Source organism: Amblyomma mixtum, chromosome 1 (assembly GCF_055824585.1).
Source record: "Amblyomma mixtum isolate Tamu chromosome 1, ASM5582458v1, whole genome shotgun sequence".
Taxonomy (NCBI): domain Eukaryota; kingdom Metazoa; phylum Arthropoda; class Arachnida; order Ixodida; family Ixodidae; genus Amblyomma; species Amblyomma mixtum.
Genome location: NC_143012.1, coordinates 5,694,543 through 5,714,312, shown reverse-complemented (window position 1 = coordinate 5,714,312; position 19,770 = coordinate 5,694,543). Strand labels below are relative to the sequence as shown.

General features: G+C 47.7%; 1 protein-coding gene across 2 annotated transcripts in view; it reads left to right on the top strand.

The window, feature by feature from the left end:
• Positions 1–19,770, top strand: part of LOC149365329 (tetratricopeptide repeat protein 39B-like) — a 107,742-nt gene that overhangs the window by 40,604 nt on the left and 47,368 nt on the right. The window contains exon 1 of one of the 2 annotated variants that reach the window (XM_089541956.1): positions 5,498–6,027. The exons of the other annotated variant lie outside the window; for it this stretch is intronic. Within the exon in view, the coding sequence (XP_089398082.1) occupies positions 5,968–6,027 (60 nt within the window). The 5' untranslated portion in view covers positions 5,498–5,967. Of the gene's footprint in view, positions 1–5,497; positions 6,028–19,770 lie in introns of those variants that run through there. 2 annotated transcript variants of the gene reach the window in all.

The following is a 19,770-nucleotide window of genomic DNA, read 5'->3' as shown; positions in this document are numbered from 1 at the left end:
AAGAGCCCCAATGGTGAGACTAAAAATGAAATAGACTTCATACTGTGTGCACACCCTGGCATCGTAGAGGATGTGGAGGTCCTCGGTAAGGTCCGTTGTAGCGACCACAGAATGGTAAGGTCTCGTGTTAGCTTAGATTTGAAGAGGGAACGGAGGAAACTGGTGAAGAGAAAGGCTATTAACGAGTTAGCATTAAGAGGGAAGGTAGAGGAATTCAGAATGTCGCTGCAAAACAGATTTTCCGCTTTAACTGAAGAAGATGACCGCAGTGTTGAAACAATGAATGATAATCTTACAGCTATCATTACAGAGTGCGCCGCAGAAGTAGGTGGTAGGATTGTTCGACAGGATACCAACAAGCTATCTCAGGAGACTAAAGATCTGATTAAGAAACGTCAAAGCATGAGGACGTCTAACTCCACAGACAGGATAGAACTAGCAGAGCTATCGAAGTTAATAAATAAGCGCAAGGTAGCCGACATAAGAAAGTTTAACATGGAGAAAATCGAGCATGCTCTAAGGAACGGAGGTAGCCTAAAATCAGTGAGGAGAAAACTAGGCATAGGTAAAAACCAGATGTATGCGCTAAAAGACAAACAGGGCAATGTCATCAGCAATATGGATAAGATAGTTGAATTAGCCGAAGAGTTCTACAAAAATCTATACAGTAGCGAATCTAATCATCAAGTTACTGAGGGAGGCAGTCGAGCACAGCAATGGGACATCCTGCCAGTAACGAAGGAGGAAGTAAAGAAAGCCTTAGGAGCAATGCAAAGAGGGAAAGCAGCTGGTGACGATCAAGTAACAGCAGATTTGTTGAAGGACGGAGGAGAGATTGTGCTACAAAAACTAGCCACCCTGTATACGCAATGCCTTGTGACCTCTAGAATACCTGAAGCTTGGAAGAACGCTAACATTATCTTAATTCATAAGAAAGGAGACGTCAAGGACTTGAAGAATTACAGACCAATCAGCTTATTGTCCGTTGCCTACAAGGTATTTACTAAGGTAATCGCTAATAGAGTCAGGACAACCTTGGACTTTAGTCAACCAAATGATCAGGCAGGCTTTCGTAAAGGATACTCGACAATAGATCACATTCACACTATCAATCAGGTGATAGAGAAATGCGCAGAATATAACCAACCCCTATATATAGCCTTCATTGATTACGAGAAAGCATTTGACTCAGTGGAAACCTCAGCTGTCATGCAGGCATTGCGGAATCAGGGTGTAGAAGAGTGCTATGTGAAAATATTGGAAGATATTTATAACGATTGCACAGCTACTATAGTTCTCCATAAAGTCAGCAATAAAATTCCAATACGGAAAGGTGTCAGGCAGGGAGACACGATCTCGCCAATGCTCTTCACTGCCTGCTTACTGGAGGTATTCCGGGGACTGGAATGGGAACAGTTGGGGATAAGAGTTAATGGAGAATACCTGAGTAATTTGCGATTCGCTGATGACATTGCCTTGCTAAGCCATTCAGGACAAGAACTGCAAAGCATGATCAATCAGTTAGACAGGCAGAGCAGAACGGTGGGGCTAAGAATTAACATGCAGAAAACCAAAGTAATGTTCAACAGCCTAGCAAGGGAACAGCAGTTCGCCATTGGTAGCGAGGTACTGGAAGTAGTAAGAGAATATGTCTACTTAGGGCAGGTAGTGACCGCAGATCCGGATCATGAGAGGGAAATAACTAGAAGAATAAGAATGGGGTGGAGCGCATATGGCAGGTTCTCTCAGATCATGAATGGTAGCTTACCAATATCCCTGAAGAGAAAAGTATACAACAGCTGTATCCTACCGGTACTCACCTATGGGGCAGAAACGTGGAGGCTAACAAAGAGGGTTCAGCTTAAGTTAAGAACAACGCAGCGAGCTATGGAAAGGAAAATGATAGGTGTAACGTTAAGAGATCGAAAGCGGGCGGAGTGGGTGAGGGAACAAACGCGGGTTAATGACATCTTAGTTGAAATCAAGAGGAAGAAATGGGCTTGGGCAGGGCATGTAATGCGAAGGCAAGATAACCGCTGGTCCTTAAGGGTAACGGAGTGGATTCCAAGAGAAAGCAAACGTAGCAGGGGACGGCAGAAAGTTAGGTGGGCGGATGAGATTAAGAAGTTTGCTGGGATACAGTGGCGGCAACTGACAAAGGACAGGGTTAATTTATTTATTTATTTATTTCGAATACCCTCAGGGCCCGGGTCGGGCGTTACAGAGGGGAGTGGAATACTCAACATAATTAAGATAAAAGCACAGGCACATATATATATATATATATATATATATATATATATATATATATACACATATATATAGGGGTGTCAAAAACAGTGCAAAAATAGTAAGGAACACCAGAAGGTAACAATAAACATCCAAGAATTCAATACAAGTACTACAAGTAAGGAACACCAAAATATAACTGTAGAACACAATACAAGTAGTAATACGGGGGTAAAAAATAAATAAACAGTGCGTAACGATTAATCAGGAACACCAAAATGAGCTTTTAAGGCATTTTTGAACAATGTAACATCAGTAATAGACACAAGATCTTCGGGAAGGTGGTTCCACTCTGTTATTGAGCGCGGGAGAAATGAATTATGAAAGGTATTCGTGTGGCATGCGAAAGATCCAATTTTATGACGATGGTCCACGCGATGTGACACATAAGAGGGCCGGTGGAGTAAAAGATTGGAGAGACATGGGAGAGGCCTTTGCCCTGCAGTGGGTGTAGTCAGGCTGATGATGATGATGATGATGATGATGAACAAAACTAAATATAAAAACACGATACACCGTCTTTAGAACATTTTTCCTCCCCAGAGTAGGAAATTCTGCGCAAAAAAATATACTGCTACATGTTCAGTACAACTGCCGCCTCTTTTAGAGTCTCCCCTATTCACTCCTAGCGCAGCTTCGATGAGCATTTAGGCCACTAGTCTGCCCGCACTGCATACACGTCCTTTCATTTTGTGCTTCTTTTCCTCGGATCTTGGCGTTTCTGCCGGCCACGCTGCGTTTATTGGCAGTTTTTTTTCTTTTCCGCTTTCACTCTGCAGTTGTGTTAATTATCTTGTACTTATTCTTCATAGCACGTTTCTTTATCTTGTTCTTTACTTGTAATTTAAAAAAAAATCGTGTTAATCTTAGCAAACCTCCAACAAGCACACAACGCGTAGAAATAACATTCAGGACACGCCTAATTAGGACACGAAACGGAGCCAGTAAGTTCAGTAGTGTAACAAGTTTCGACTTGTTGGTACCATCGCGATGGATGTACTATCGCACAAAGACGAACCTAATCGGATGGCGTCGCTCCCTCCAACCAATGGGCGTTCTTCTGTCTGGCGACGCCACTGCAGGCGGGTGACATCACGTCCCTCCAGCCAATTGAGATTTTTATGCACGACGCCAGACGGCCGCTGCTGGCTTTTTGCTCCGGTTAGGATTATATGCTACGTCATAATACGTACAGCGTCGTCCATTCTTGGGGTGAACACGCGAGCACATGGCTAGTCTCTTTGGAACGACAGCGCGTTCGTCCGGCCTTGCATTTAAAGCTAAGCGGTAGACCACACGAAGCACCAGTTCTTGCTCCCTCTGCGTCTGCACCACTCTTCGATCAACGGCTGGGTCATGCAATCCCGCTCCGAAGAGAGGTGCCACCCGCTCGCTTGTTCACAGTATAGAAGAACGGACCACCCTGTACATCTCCGCTGGTTCAACTACATCCGCTCGGCAGGGCTGCGACGCATTGGCACGTGATGCTGGTGTTATGCCGGGAGCAGAGCGCTATCATATAACGACATGTGATCAGTTGTCCTGTCGTGCGTTGGGTGTTATAGAAAGAATGCGCTTCGCAGTAGACTCGTTGAGTGTGCCTGCTTTTTCGTGCCGCGGACACTTCAGCGTGTCGCGCTATAGTACAGGCGGCGAAGCTAGCAGTCAGGCTGGGAACAAAGTTGACGTTGACTCAGGGGGCTCTGGGAGCCCAGGGACGTCGCGCGAATCCATTCTAGCGGCATGTCTGATCAAAGAAGCCATTGTGTACAAAGTACAGGCATCGCTGACGTGCCTACGCCGGTATTCTTTTTTTCGGAGGTAAAGTACGCGTACTCCGACCGCCCCGCTTACAGAGCGGACTCATATGTGCGGACTGAATAAACTAAAAAAGAGAAAACTTAGTCCACAGAAAAATTCTCGAGAATCGAGGAATTCTTTAGTTTGTGTGTGTGTGTGTGTGTGTGTGTGTGTGCGTGTGCGTGTGCGCGCGTGTGCGCGTGCGTGTGTGTGTGTGTGTGTGTGTGTGTGTGTGTGTGTGTGTGTGTGTGTGTGTGTGTGTGTGTGTGTGTGTGTGTGTGTGAGAGAAATGAAATGAAATAGCATTCTGTGATGAGGCAGTTTCAGTACGTTCCACAGAAATGCACTGCAATGCACTGCAGAAATGCACTGCAAACAACAAGGTCTACACAATAGTAACAGACTCACAGGCTGCATGCAGACGGGCGAGCCCGATAGAGCCCAAAATTACAAACCCGTCAGTCGAGCAGTGGGAGGAGCTTCTGTCCAGCTCCGACCCGTAAGATCAGCTTGCTCTGGTTGAGCGGGCCGAGGAGGCAGCGAGAACCAGTGGGATCCTGTACCTAGGAACACCACCTGCTGCTCAAGACCGCAACCCCTATACCCCGTCCCATTTTACGGAATAAAGTTTTATGCTACTACTAATCCAAACCTTCACACGGGCTATAAGAGACGCCGTAGTGAAGGCCTCCGGGTCAATTTAGATCACCTGGGTCAGCTCACAGGTGCGTACACATTTCGCCTCCACCGAAATGCGGCCGCTGGTACTCGATCCCATGACTTGGAGCTGAGAAGCCGATCACCTAATCACTAAGCCACCGCGGGTGGAAAATTGGGTGTTGCGCACCACATTACTAGAAACACTGGGACGTGCATGTGCATTAGCCGCGCAAGATGCCTATTTCCGCCTGCACAGCACTTTTTTTTCCCCTCGAAAATCTTACCACCTTTCGAAACGTAAAAAAACTGGTAATGGTAAGTTTCTTTTCATGTTCCCTTCTTGATACGCCTCTCGAGGCCGACGTTGAGGTACCGCATTCTACGGCTGGTTCTTAGTGAGGACAGCACTGCTGTGTCAGGCGTCCAGCAAGTATCCTTGCAACCTGCGCTCCGGGAAGGTGGCGACGTCATACAAGCGCTCAACTTTTCGATTAACGATACTGGAGCCATTCGCACCTCAGCCGCCGCTACTCGGCGACGTACAGGAGTTACCGCCCTCTCACCGCGGCGTTGTCCAGGGGGTGTTGGTTGTCCACCTTCTTCCTCTCCGCTCTCCTTTGAGCCCCGATGTCGCCCGTTCAATAACACTCGACCTGAGTCCGCCCGCACAAGATGGCGCTAGCGGTCTAGCGGCGAATACTGCGCGGGAGGAGGAGGCAGCACCCAGCGGCGCACCCGTTCCGTTAACCGAGCCAACGCGGTTCCGTGGAGCTTCCGCGCTGCGGCGCCGCCGAACCTAGCGCCTCTCGCAGCAGCAGCGTAGCGCTGGCGTCGTCATCGCCCGCGGTGTTGACCGCACGCCAGCGCTGCCGTCGACCGGCGAGCGAGCAACACATTCTCTGGAGCTGTGTACACCAAGACTGCCAAAGCGCGCCTAATCTAGATCGCCCCTGCATTTTATAGTGCGCTGCCTGCTGGAGAGAAAAAAGCCACTGGCGATGCCTCCGCAAGCGCCCGCAGCAGCAACTCTGCTTGGCGGTGGCGATCGCGCCGCGCGTTGCTGCCAACTCCGACTGCGCTAGCGGCGGTATCTGCGACGGAGCGCGCGTGGTTGCTCTACCGCGGCAGCTTTGCCGGTCAGCTCCTCAGTGCTGCGGGAAGACGCTGCCGCGCCACCAGTCGACTCTGCAGCGAAGGAACGTCGCGTTCGCAGAGACGATGGCAACCAAAGAAGGCGCCGAGGTGTTTCAGGATGCCAAGGATGACGCCGAAACCGAGGTACCGTGTACATGAACGTCCCTTCCCAAATTGCGGCTACTGCCGACTTGTACGACCAGGTCAGGACGGGTTGGAGATTATTTGTGTTGCTGGCTGCGCGTAACATCGACGTAAAGCACGGTTCGCAGTTCTGGTACACAGTTAACTGGTCGTGCGTACGATCAAGTTAGTTTGTGGTTTTGCTTCGTGGCGTCCTTTGAACTCTAAATGAGGTTACGTAACCCAGCGGAATGGCTAGTTTGATCAGTCTGCTGCGATGACTATTGAAGTTGCGACTGTAATTTCGCCCCAACCCGTTGTGCCCTAGGCGGTGCGGGCTGGGCAACATCATTTTTCTTTCTTTTTCTCTACCTACACTAATATATGTAGTTTCGCTCCACTCATTGCAGAATTCTGGTTTCTTTTGGCGCGATGCCGTGCGACAGTGATTGCGAAAAACATGTTTCGGGTTCGTGTGTACATTCATCTCACGTTGCAGCTTTCTTTCTGCACCGGGTATCAATTAGATGCCGCAACATCAGATTGCTGCAGGCGTCGCCACATCCGAAGCGTCATGTCGTCCGGGTTTTTCCGCAAGACGTGATTTCTCGATCTACTGCAGAAAAGAAAGAAAAGTACATTTGGCTCTAAGCTGGACCCTTTGCAAAAGCTCGGTGTAACGGTCAATGTATGAATTGTGCTTGTTGTAGCATACATCAATATGCGTCGTTGTTATTTATTTGTTTGTGTATTTTACGATCGATATGCTTGTGCTCGAGGAGCGCGCGCTGAGTGCCGCTTCTCTGCGGTGAATTGCGGTATGCGGAGCGTACGAAACAAAGCACCGCGCCTTCCGACACGCGCTCATCGAGCGACCTTGACTCAGTTTCTGTTTTTTGCTTTGCCTTCACTTCACGGCATTTTTTGACGTCTTTGGGCCATCGATGACAGTGATGATGCGCATGGCTTTCCTGAGCGTTCACTTTTTGTGCGTGTTTTTTTCTTCTTCGGATGCAGCTGTAGTGGCATGCCTGTGTCCGTTACTGCTCGATCACTTTTTGCTGTGGTCGCATTCTTTCCATTCTTTCTCTACGCCTGAATTTCATGGCCGTAGTCACGTAAAACACTCTGATCACCGTTTCGCCATTCGAGGCTTATCGATTTGCCGTTTTCCTTTTCTTGTTCGCAGTTTAATTTCCGCTCTCAATCTTAGCTTCGCGTGCGGTAGCAATGCGTTTAAATTGCTGACTATTTTCGCCGTGTTCTCAGAGCTTTGATCGTTCAGAATGGCGGCGTAAGATCAAGCTTTCTTTTCGAGCCCACTTTCCCGACTTTAATGCGTTCTACGAGCGACGCGTCCAGACTGTTCGAACTCGTTGCCATGACGATTATGACAATACTTTCGTCGGCTAATTAGATCGCTTCTCAACAAAGGAGGTCTGCTAGGGCGATGAGCTTAATGGACGGTAACAAAAGGCAGTTAAGAGTTATGTACAAGCGTTGCCGTAACAAGGACGTCTTGGCTTTGGTTTCAAGTGCCCATCTATGGAACGTGCCTTCCTGGATAAATGCGTCGCTTATCTCTGCTAGCCTCACATTCTGAGGAGTGCATTAGTGCTGATTGCTATATAACTCAAGAACAAGGCTACAAATGATCGTCAAAGGAACCCCTCCAGTCAATGGCGTCAACTGACGACTGTGCCCCTTTGGTCCTGCTAGTGAGAAATCGCAAGGTGGGGCAAATGAAAAGGGAATGACCACGGCTTGATAGCATTAACCGCGGCGTCATGAAAATCGGTCGACGCCATTGACTAGAGGGCCTCCTTTGAGTGGCAGCTGCAGCTTCGTTCTTGAGTTATATCCGACTACAGCCGACTTCGCCCGACATGGGCTATAAAACGGCTGGCGTTTTTCGTTCAGAAAATTGAACGCGTTTTCAGGCTAGCCATGTTCATGCAATAATAGTGAAGAGCGCGAATTGGTGCATATGTTATAGCTCCGTACAATAGCTGCCATTGCGCAGTATGTGACGTCACATGCAATTATGTATGCATTAGGAAGTAATAGCAGCGATAATGAATATAACAATAATAATAACGGTGTCGACAGGTAACAATTCGCTTAATGTATTACTTACTACCTGGGGAGTGCTATGACAGAAGCTGTTAGCATTTCTATATGCCATTTCTGTCATAATCGATTTATCATATCATCAGAGGATGATTATGATTTATTTTTTTAATTGCTCAGGAGAAGCTTTGGGGTGAAAGACCATTTTATCGAACGCTGTTACCTCAGAGAAGCCGGGCACAAGGACGTGAGGCGGCGGAGGTGGCTCGCGAGGATCGAACGCTATAAATAGCTTCCGCATACGAGGCAGGCAGATGCTGTAACCACCATGCCACGTGCCGCTGCGGTAATTACTAAAGTGACCTTGCATAGGCTTTGAAAGCGTGTTTCCTACGTTCGATATGAGAGGGAACGGTTTTCCGGCTTCGCTTATCTGTCGCTGTGGACGTGGTTGCATTAGTTGCAGGCTTCCACAAACAGCGTGGGCTTGCGGTATACGCTCGTATTTTCCTTTCGTATAAAGAACTGCCTATTTCAAAAGTTCCTTGACGTTGTTCCAACATACGTTCGATATCGCTGCTCCTAAGCTATGTATGCGAATTTGTAATTTAAGACCCAAAGCTTCAATTTCAGCTTTGAGCGCTGTGATCTCTGAATGAATGAATGAATGAATGAATGAATGAATGAATGAATGAATGAATGAATGAATGAATGAATGAATGAATGAATGAATGAATGAATGAATGAATGAACAGTGATGCCTTGTGGGAAAGTAAGCCATCTAGATCATTTGGCTGGTTTGCATGCAAAGTGATGCGTACTCTTCTTGTTCAGGCAACTCTTTCCGTAATGCGATGGTATCGCGTTCTTTTGTTCATCGCAATTCAGCCATGAGTGCATAACTATACTGGAAAGAAGCGTTGGCGAAACCGTTCTTTTTCCTTCTCCGCCTCTTTTTCGCTCTTTTTCGGAACGAACCGTGGCCATCCTGACTCCACCTTTGTTGGAGATTTCGATACAGAAGCGCGCTCATTTCTATCAGACCAGCTCGTGGAGAGAGTGTCTGCTCCATTTATTTTTTTTTTCTACCGCGATTATGACTCTGAACACGGTACGGAAATCATGGCAAGTATACAACGACCAAAAAGCATTTGTCTTCGAACATCGCTTTGGCAGCTGGTGCTAAGGGTTATGGAGTCAATTCGCCGTTTTTAACTCATACGCTTACGAGTAATTGATTTAATTAGCACACTGTTAACTCTTCTTTCGAATTTTTGCGAGATTCAACTTCCTGAATCCGCACCCGTGAGCTATGAGGGCTGCCGTAGTGGAAGGGTTCCGGAAAATTTTCGGCCACCTGGACGCAGTGTTAAAAATTTAGCACACAGGCGTCTTTTTGAATTTCGTCCGCAAGTGGGATTCGATCCCTCAACCTCAGTAGTTGAACACCAAAGTCCGTTTGCAAAACTTGGCAAATAACGGTCTCTAAAATAAAAAAAAAGAGAGAAATTATCGCTGTTTTCGTAGTTAGGCCGAAATTAGATGCGCTAGCAGTTCAGTTTTCACCTCCATTCTTCTAATCTTTTCCTTCCTCATTGCCATGGCAACAAGCTCGCTTGTGGCGCCTTGTTCCTTCAGGAGCTGTAGCAAACAACTCCATGGACGGCGGGCTAGTGGCGCTGCCGTTTGTGCAGCTGCTGACAGCTTCGCGATTAACGAGGCTGGCGGTGACGCTTGAATCTGCGTCCTTGACACACGCTACGCGACTGTAGCGCGACGTCGAGTCGCTAGGACTCCCTCCATCGACGTAAGCGCAACGGGGGATGTACAGACAACGTAGTCGGACATTGAGCATGTTCGTCTTGCGTCGTCGTCTTCGTAGGGAGCCACTCTGTCGAGCCCAGATCCTTTTTCCTTTAACTGGACAGAAAATCGATCCTTTCGCCGAGATAGGCGTAGCCTCCTCCGATTTCCAGGAATTGTCGAGGCTGATTATACCGGGAATGAATTTAGTGGTCGCTCCGCGCGCGTCTGGTGTCGTTCCGTTATTGGTTTTAGGCGAAGCAAGCCGAACTTCCTCGCGGAATCGCGTAGTGGCGTGTCTAATTCTGGCGGTTCAAATAGACCGCGCTTTGAAGGTATTCCTGTAGGATTGGGCGATAGCTTCCCCTTCCCGGGGCCGTCATTGAAGTAATCGTCGAATCCCTGTAAAGACTGAGGTGGTCGTTTGGCTAGAAGTAATAATATACGCATATCTGAATCAAACGGGGTGTTTCAAAACCCTGATTTAGAAAAAAACTTAAAAAAAGGACGAAACAAGTTCTACATATAGATGAAGTATTAAAGGGAACACTTAGCTCGCTACAGTGATGGTTGATGGCTGTACCGCACACCTCAGCCCCTCCCCCGCCTAATCAGTGCATTCACCTCCAGACTGACGTAGACCACGTGACATGTGGTACATTTTCCGAGAAACCCGCTCCCTGCATGCGTTCGTAATGAGGTGTTCCCCTTTATGTTGCTCGCGCCTGTACATCACGTTTATAAGCCGGCACTATACTTTGCACACCTGCAGCGCATCATCGATATACGGTGGTCGCAATCATAGCACAGATAACGTCAGCCCTCCGTTGAGTGAAATCGCTTCGCTTATAGGAAGTATCCACCGACGTCACTGTGGGCGCCATTTTGGCGCACATAAAGCATGGCGAAAGGCCGCATGCATGTCTGACCGGCTCATCAGCACCTGCTCCGAAGCATGAACCGCAGAAGCTGTGCGCTGTACAAAAAAAAGGGGGGCACCTATAACGTCATGTGAATACCTCCTATACTAGAGAGAGAGAGTTTCCCGCACTACACCGCCTATAATGCCGGTCACGCGACCGCCTCTTTATATCTTCTTATTTTATCTTCAACCTGTGGAGGTAATTATTTCGGGCCACACCGAGCGCCAAGTTCAGCTCCAGGGGGTGGCTGCGAGACGTTGATGAATGAGACCCGCGTTGTCGTTTCGCTTTCGCGCTCTGCTTTCTTGCTTTTTTTTTTTAATTTTTGCTCTCGCTGCTGGTTTTACACGTCAGGTTTGCATTTGTAACGTTGGTTGCGTTTATTTTAGTTACTCTCATTTTTTCTTTAGTGCCTTTTTCTCTCTCTCTCGCTTGTCAGTTTCATTTTCGTTGTGTCGGACACCGAATGAAGAACGTGACTGTTATTGCGAAAACACGCCCCCGACGGACCCGCTCTGCTGCGTATACGTGCGTCATGGAGGTATAGTCAAATGTCACGGCTCCCCTCCCCGCTACCTTCTTTTTCCTTCTTTTTTTTCTCACCTTCCTTGTTCCTTCATTTTTTGTTATTAATTTAATTGTTCTTCCTCCGCATTCTTTTTTTTTTCTTATTCTTCCGCTCTCTTTCTTCTTTTCTCTCTTCACCCATTCAGGGGCTCCGGCTGAACGCACGCCGCGTTATTTCCACGCAGTATTTTTGAGACCGGCCGTTTACACGCGGCTGCTCACAATAACCGCGGATAGCGTTCATGTTCCAGGCCGGTGATGATGGGTCTTGACTACGCAGAAAATAGCTGAGCAGAATTGAAGGAGGGCTCCCCGCTCCACAAAAGGCTTCACTATACAGATGAAGTACATGCAAAACAGCTGGATCTTTATGTATAGGCGTAGTTCGAGTGTCTCAGCGCATATAATGTATTAGTTTGCTCGCCATCACTTCGTTCCGCACACTTTACAGAGCTCATAACTCTTCACCGTTCCCCAAAACGCGCCTATCCACTGTCCATCTGGCCCTACAGAGATAGAGAGAAACAAATGGCTGGCGGTTTAGCATTGCCCAGTACGAAATATTGTGTGAAAGCACAGCTTTTTTGTTCAGATAGATACCACCGCCACGTAGTACCTGAAAGCGCAACTGAGGTTTCCACTGACCCAAGAAGCCAGTTATGCGCGTCATCAGTGCTAATTTACCCGATGTGCGCTGCCGGCCCTTGGCCCAGTGCCGTGTTTCTGCAGCAATGTTTTTAATGCCAAAGCGTATTGCTCCAGTGGCGTGTTTATGCCACAGTGTTGTCCAGGCCAACGCATGCAGTGCACGTCTCTCTTTGCACATGTTCGTCCGCCCGAGGCGTGAATATTAATTTGACAGCGTGAGAGTATGTTGCAGTGTAATGCGAGGCGTATTCAGCTGCGGCGACAGCCAAGTGCTCTCGCGCTGTGGCCAGCGAAGGTGATCTGTTCGCGCCGCTGCGGGTTCTAATCTCTGTCGTGCATATTTATTTGATTCATTTTCTTTATTTATTTCATGTGCCACAAACGCCAGCATACCAACATCGCAAGATCTTGCTCGGGGTTCACCCATCGGAATAGTGCTTTCCAACTAATACAGTACACCCTAGCGTCTCGCCTTCATCAGGAGGGAAGAAATGACAGCTAATAGTTTCATAAATAAATTTATAGCCAAGGATGCATCAAAAGAAAGTATCCGCGCACTCTGTTTTCCTGTCGTCAACTTCCACACAAGGTCACTATGGAAGCAGGTGTGGAGTTTATTGCAGGCTTTGCTTATCTGCCGCAAATAACTCGCGGTCGAGCATGTAACATCGTAATGTTTACGCTCGCATGTTTAGACGCGCCTCTCCGGTCGTAATTTTTTTTCAGCAAGAATCGCCGTTTCCGCAAGTCGTCGGTGCTAGTGCTTGTGCGCTGACGTTGCAGTATATGGCGAAGCGCTCCGTCGCATTCGTGCGCATTCTGTACCACCGTGTTCTGTACGGAAGGAACGTCGGCAGGCGCTGTGGTGACGCTGTTTCGTTTCCTGCCCTAATCAACTGCGGTTTTTCGGTTTCGTTTTTTTTTTCCCCGCCGTGGTGACTCACTGGCTTCGACGCTTGACTGCTGATTCAAGGTCGCGGTTTCGGTTCGGGTCGCAGGGGCCGCATTTCGGAACAAAAAATGCAAAAACTCCCTTGAGCTGCGCGATGTCGGCACACGGTAAAGAACCCCAGATGATGTGAAATTATCCGGAGCCGTCCACTTCGGTATCCATCACAGCCCACTCGTCCCTTCGGTACGTTAAACCCTACAGTTTACAATTTTATTCCACTTTTTTTGGTGCTGTTCTGACGCTGCAATGCTCGCTGCTGCTAAAGAACACCGTATATGTAATCTTTTCCGGGTGCAAAAAATTACAGGGTAAGCAATTTTATCGCTGATTTAGGCGCCATGGCCTTGCTTGTGCCATTTTATTCCGTTTATCTTATACGCATGACAGCCCTGAACTGACGACCTCCGCCATCATGGAGTTTCTTCATTGCCGTGAAGTTGCTGCGCAGAAGTGGCCGGGTGAGGAAGTGCCGGTTTTTACTGTGCTAATTTGCGACAGCTGTTTTTGGCACTCGCTCGATCGTATAGAAGCTCCGTGTCTGCCATAGGATTCTCGAGAATAAAGATGTGAAGGAGTAAGTAAATAAACAAATTTGTTTGGCTTCATTGAACACTTACGCAGAGGGCTAAAGACAGGCAGTCTCGAAACGGAACCTTGCTTTCTGGGCAAGAAGGGAAAGGATAGCATGATAAGCACAGAAATAGTACGGGTTGGACGCGAACTAATTGCCCCAGTGGGCCTATCCACTACATCAAGCGTGGCTGATCGGGCTAGTTGATAATTCATGGCAGCTAGGAATACAACATAGCACATCTTTTAGATAAGGATAAAGAAAAGAAAGAAACGAGCAGCATTCACAACTTGGCTGTTTTAGACGTGCATGCTGTAGCATTGATATCCGTCAGTGAACAAAAGAAGACGATCGTCCGCTTGGTTACAAAACCACGAATCCGTGCACTGGGAGGTTTTGCGAACTTAAAAACCGCCTCCTTGGCGCTCTTGTAGCGTAGCCTGGTTTTTCGCTTCTCGTGACCGCGATGCCGTTACACGCAGCTCAAGCCGCGTATACATAGAGGCAGGCGCCCTGTGTTCACGCACCAGTTAGCACGCTCTCTGGGGCTGATCCGGCTCGTGCAGAATCGCGAATAAACAACCAACCAAGAAAAAAACAACTAAGCAAGACAAAATGTGTCCCGCTCAGCAGGTTCGTTCGCGTCGCTTTTAACGGAGGCTGTCGCCCTCTACCGCTAGTTATGCGCAGTGCTTCGGAAACTCGAGAGCGCGCGAAGGCAGGCATCATGCTAGTCATCGCCACATCAGCGGATGTGACGTGGAAGGTTCAGATGCGAGTATATCGCTGGCGTCACATTCGGCACAACCAGACACCAGGAAGGAAATGGTATAGAAGCATGCACGGGAGTTTCGTGTACGAAGGAGAAAGAAAACTCCAAGATACTCTCCTTCATAAGTGCCAAGTGACTTCGATAATGCAATATTAAGCGCACGAAATGCGAAATAGGACAATACACATAAGGACGCGGGGCCAATCCTCTCTTCTCTCGTTATGTGGGCTTCCACTCAGCCCAAAAGCCGTTGCCTGTCAATTTGTTGTGCGGTCCCCTGTCTTGAGTCAGGCTACCCACAACCTGTCAGGTGTATACTACCGTGGTAAATGGCAGGTTGTTTGGGAAGAACAATCTGGATCTCACAAGCCCCATCGATATTAGCACCTGCCATCGCAGGGCAATGGCGCATCGCTTGTCTACTGCACCACTGCGCCCGCAGTGGTATAAGGACTGCTAGCGATTATGAATGTAAAGAAGAAAATGATCGATTCCGCATATATGGACATTAGCCCATTATCGCTATCCGTACAACTTCCATTCCTGAACTATGGATTCGCGCCATTCGAAAACCGCACGCCTGAAGGAGGGCGCAAAGCTACGTCAATAAATTTGCGCCACTCCATGACGCACTAACTAGATGCCAATCTCTGCACTGCCCTTTCTGGAGGAGCGAAGTGGCGAGGAGCGCAGAGCATAGCAGCGCGGGAGGGCGGGGCAGAGATCGGCGCGTAGTACGTGCGTCATGGAGTGACCCAATTTGATTGACGTTGCTTTGCGCTCTCCCGCAGGCGCGTGGTTTTCGAATGGCGCTCGAAATGCCCCAGATTAATTCAGACAGAACAGCGAGGGTGATTTCGTTTCCGAAATTCTAAAGATTGATATGGCTATTACTCATGGCCGGCTACGAACATCTAAAACAATCGGGCGCCTATCAATAATTGTTAAAAAGTTAACTATTAGATTTTAATTAATCATTTGACAAGTTAACATGACTGCCATGTTTTTTTGACCACCAGCACTGGTACTTCTATGCCGCAGAAACTCTTTACCTCAGAAACCCTTTCTTTTTTATTAGTGGCGGGCTTCCCTGAAACGCCTGGGATATATTGTCGCTTGTTCTGACCTCTCCTTTCTTGTTATCAACATGACAAACTTCAATGGGGCCACTCGTAGTTGATCCAATCAGAAGCGTCAAGTAGTTGGATGCTGAGGCGTATTGCTATCGCGAAATTTAGCACGTTAGCGGCAGAGCGCGAATACTTTTTTTTCAATGATGAATCGTCACCAAGCCTACGTCTATCGTGCTTTAGGGACTACCTTACCTGTAGAGCCTTTGTCAAAAATTTACAGCCCCCCTCCCGCACAGTATTTATACAGTCTTGATAGCTAATACAGCCAAAACAAACTGCCCTAGGGTGCATACGAACACACCTTCCGTTTATTGTTTAGCTTTGCGGTTTCTCTAACAGCCTCACCGCTTGCGCCGTCGACCGTGAACCGCATTCGGCTCGTCCTTCCTTCGTAGCATCTTCCGGAACAGGTCGGACCATCGGTGGCGCATGTAGGTCACCGATCCCATGACGTAGTACGTGTCTCGGTCGACAGCGGCGGTTAGAGGTGGTTTTGAATGAGTCATTTTTGTTCACGGACGTGTAAAATCGCGGGGCTTCGGGATTTTCGAGAGCCTTTCCTCCACTATAAAGGCTGTTGTTCCTGTAGTCGGATACAACTTGGTAAGGTGTGTTGCCGGGCCTATCGGAGCCTATTTTCTTCAAGAAACGGAGTGGACTGAAATAAAATACAAGCATAACGTGGGCTAGGTGAGATGCCTTTCTGAATAGATAGGAAAGATAGTATATACAAAGGCAAAATAACGTGTGTTTTGGAGCAGGGGGTCGAACGCACGTCCTCGATGAGAGTGCTTTGCACACAACTTCAGAAACGATTTTCATCATAGCTGCTTGATGAATCCAGTAGCGAAAAAACTACAGCGAATGCACTGACCAATTTCGATCGACTGACAGCAGCACACGTGTCGCAGCCTCCTAGCTGACCCCATAATTATTTATTTTTAACATGCAACCCGTGTCGTACCCTTTAGGAATGATTTACCTACGCGCGCTGTCTTCAGGACGGGCCCTTTGCGGAGCCATCCGGAAAGTGCACAGCGTGTGTAGTGTGTACTCAGTACAGGCGTTTCTGTGTACACATTAGTGGAAACGAGAGAGGAGCAAATCCATTGCGGAAAGACCGCTTCGCTCCTGCTGAACCAGCGCGTCTGCAGGACGCGTTTTGTTCAGGCGAGCCGTCAGTGCTAACGATGATGATGATGACGGTGCGTGAGTAATTGTCTAAAGGTGCTTGAAATAGCCCTTTCCGCTATTGCCTCCTTGTCTTAATTGGCCGGCCAAAGTAATTTCATTGTAAATAACCACTTACAACCGCATCTGTAGATAGCGGCATGGTGTGAGAACTAAGCGTAGCATTAAAAACCCCATGGTGCCGAAATGCCTCGTCGGTCATAAAATTCGCCCATTGGCCGGAGAAAAGTGACGTCGCCAGACCAGAAGTCATGTCACTTTCGACAAACGCATCAACAGCTGCTAATAATATCGCATTGTCAACGCCTAGTGGAATTAGATGTCACAGTGAATTTTTTCTTACAGCGTGGATAGTGGCATGACTGAATTTCACGGGAACATCTGTTGTAACCCCCAAGGTGTGTTCCTTCCGTTTTATTACGAGAGGCTTAAAATGCAGGCAGTTTTTGGAGATTTTCTGCTCAAGATTTACGGACATGAAAACATAAACCTCGGAGAACAGCCGCCCTCAACCTGGAATGCATTCCAGGTTTAAAGAACAAACAAACAAAGGAAGCAAAGACACGAGTCGAGCGTGTAGAGATATGTCAAGAGGGAAAGGCTACGGGGAGGGGTGCATACCGTGGGAACCGTGAGGGCCGATGCCCCTCAAGTCCCGCGTTCTTTCCGTGCTAGCAGCAGAATTTCGTTTCAGAAAAAAAAAAGAATACAAAACATCCGGTCAGAAAGTTTCTTCTTTAAATTGCTCAAGGCTTATCTCACGGACGTCAGTACCAGAACAGATGTACAAACTCTATTTTGTGTGTCGCAACGCCACTGTACGGAGGACACTTCCTGAGCGCGCATTTGGTGTTTCAAGCTTTACAGGCTCTCAACAGCTTGCCCTACAAAACGCGAGTGGGGGTGACTTAAAATGGTAAAAAAAAAAAAAAAAACGCAGGGAACCTTGACCCACCCTCACACGCAGTGAGGTTTTATGGTCTGGGGCGCGTAATGGCTCGCCCGACCTCAGCAAATGTCTGTTTCGCCCGCGATAAGCTGTAATTTAATGTATAGTCGAGCCGAGACGCAGTGCCGGACGCTGCAAATGCATGAACGGGACATTTTTATGGGCGTGCCGCCGCTTGTCAGTCGGTCCACTGCAGTGCTCGCGCATTTTCCCCTCCGATGCTGTGTGATGCCCAGACAATGAAAATGTGGAATGAAAATTCTCAACTCCTCGCTGCCGGCTCCTACATGACAACGAGCTAAAAACTGGGTAGATGTATCGAGAGCGGTGTCGTTGTATTATGATTAGAATTAGCGACATATGCGAAACTCCTCTCGAGCCAATAAAACTGTTCACACGCATATTAAAGGACAGATGATATAAATCGATAGAAAAATAGTTCTTCCTCTTGTTGTAACACTATACGCCCGTTAAAAATTTTACAATGTTTCAGCGGAAATATTGGCTTTTGCATAATGTGCTCTGCATTTTAGTAGCTCACACTGTTTTTGAGATGTATGTTGGCTAATGCGTTCGGGCGAATACTGGGGCGATCAGAAAATTCTTAGCGAGTAGAAACTAAAACTTTTAACCCTTGCATAGTTTAATACATTACATGGTTAAAGCCGATCCTGGCCATAGCAGCTTTCTGCTATCTAGACAGGCTTGTTTGATTCTCATGCTGTATCGTGCAACAAACGAGAAAAGTCCGATATGGCTTTGGATAACGCTGAAATACAAATATTTCTGTGGAGCGCGGTGTGAAATAATGAGCATCTAAGGTACACATCGTAAGTAAAAGACAAGAGTTCTGTTGCTCGACTTCCACCGATCTAAATGCCACTTTTCATACGATTCGATTTGCGTTGCCCGGCTCTTGCGTCATTTGCCCACGGCAGGACAGGCATAGGAGCGACCGAGTGGGCCAATCTCCCTCGATGAGACAATAAGCCCGACATCTAAGCTCACGTACACACAACAGCTCGCTGACCCATTGTCTTGTCGGCTCCCGCTCAATCCCCGATTCATTCACCGAGTTGCTGACTCAATGTCCAATTTGCTGAGTGGCTCACTGGCGCGTTCAGTCGATGGTTGGCTCAGTTGCTGGTCCATTCATTCACATGTCACATTATACTAGCTAGCCCGATCAATCAGTCTGCTGTGTATTGATCGCATCACTCGCTCGTGAATCGCTTGGTTTCATGGATTAGCTTACTGACTCCACGCCTATTAAGTTGCTCACTCACTCACTCTCACTCACTCACTCACTCTCACTCACTCACCCACTCACTCACCCACTCACTCACTCACTCACTCACCCACTCACTCACCCACCCACCCACTCACTCATTCACTCACTCACCCACCCACTCACTCACTCACTCACTCACTCTCACTCGCTCTCACTCACTCGCCCACCCACCCACTCACTCACTCACTCGCCCACTCACTCACTCACTCACTCACTCACTCACTCACTCACTCACTCACTCACTCACTCACTCACATTTCATTTATTTCGTCCTTAAAGGCCCGAGGGCATTACATAAGGAGGGGGTTACAAATTGTTTTGTGTGAACGCACTCATGATGAAAACATAGACAATAAAAGAAACACTGCAACTGCAAACACTAAAAATAAAGATAAAAAGTATCAAGTGGTTATATAAAAAAAAAACAAGAGAAGCCAAGAAAGCACAGAAAAATACAGTAAAAACTCAGGGAAAATACAGAAAAAAAGTAAAGGCCAGCAAATGATTCACGTGTTCTGAAAATGACTGGTGAGTTTCGCGCGAAATGATTTGCGATCGTTGCATGATACTATGTCGTTGGGCAGGGCATTCCAATGGTTTATTGCGTCAGGAAAAAAGGAACTGCTCATTGCTAAAGTACGACTCTTGATGCTGGCTATGGGGTGGCTGTGGCTGAGGCGACTGGAAGTTCGGATCGGTGGTTTCAGCAGGGGATGTTTTGATATCGGATGGTAGAGAAAGCTGTGTAGTAGGCAAAGGCGTGAGATGATGCGGCGTGATTCAAGTGTGGGGAGGGAGATAGAATGTTTGAGTGCAGTGATGCTACTTTCTTTTGAGTATTCAGAGGTGATAAAACGGGTCGCGCGGTTTTGGATGGCCTCAAGTTCGGTGCTA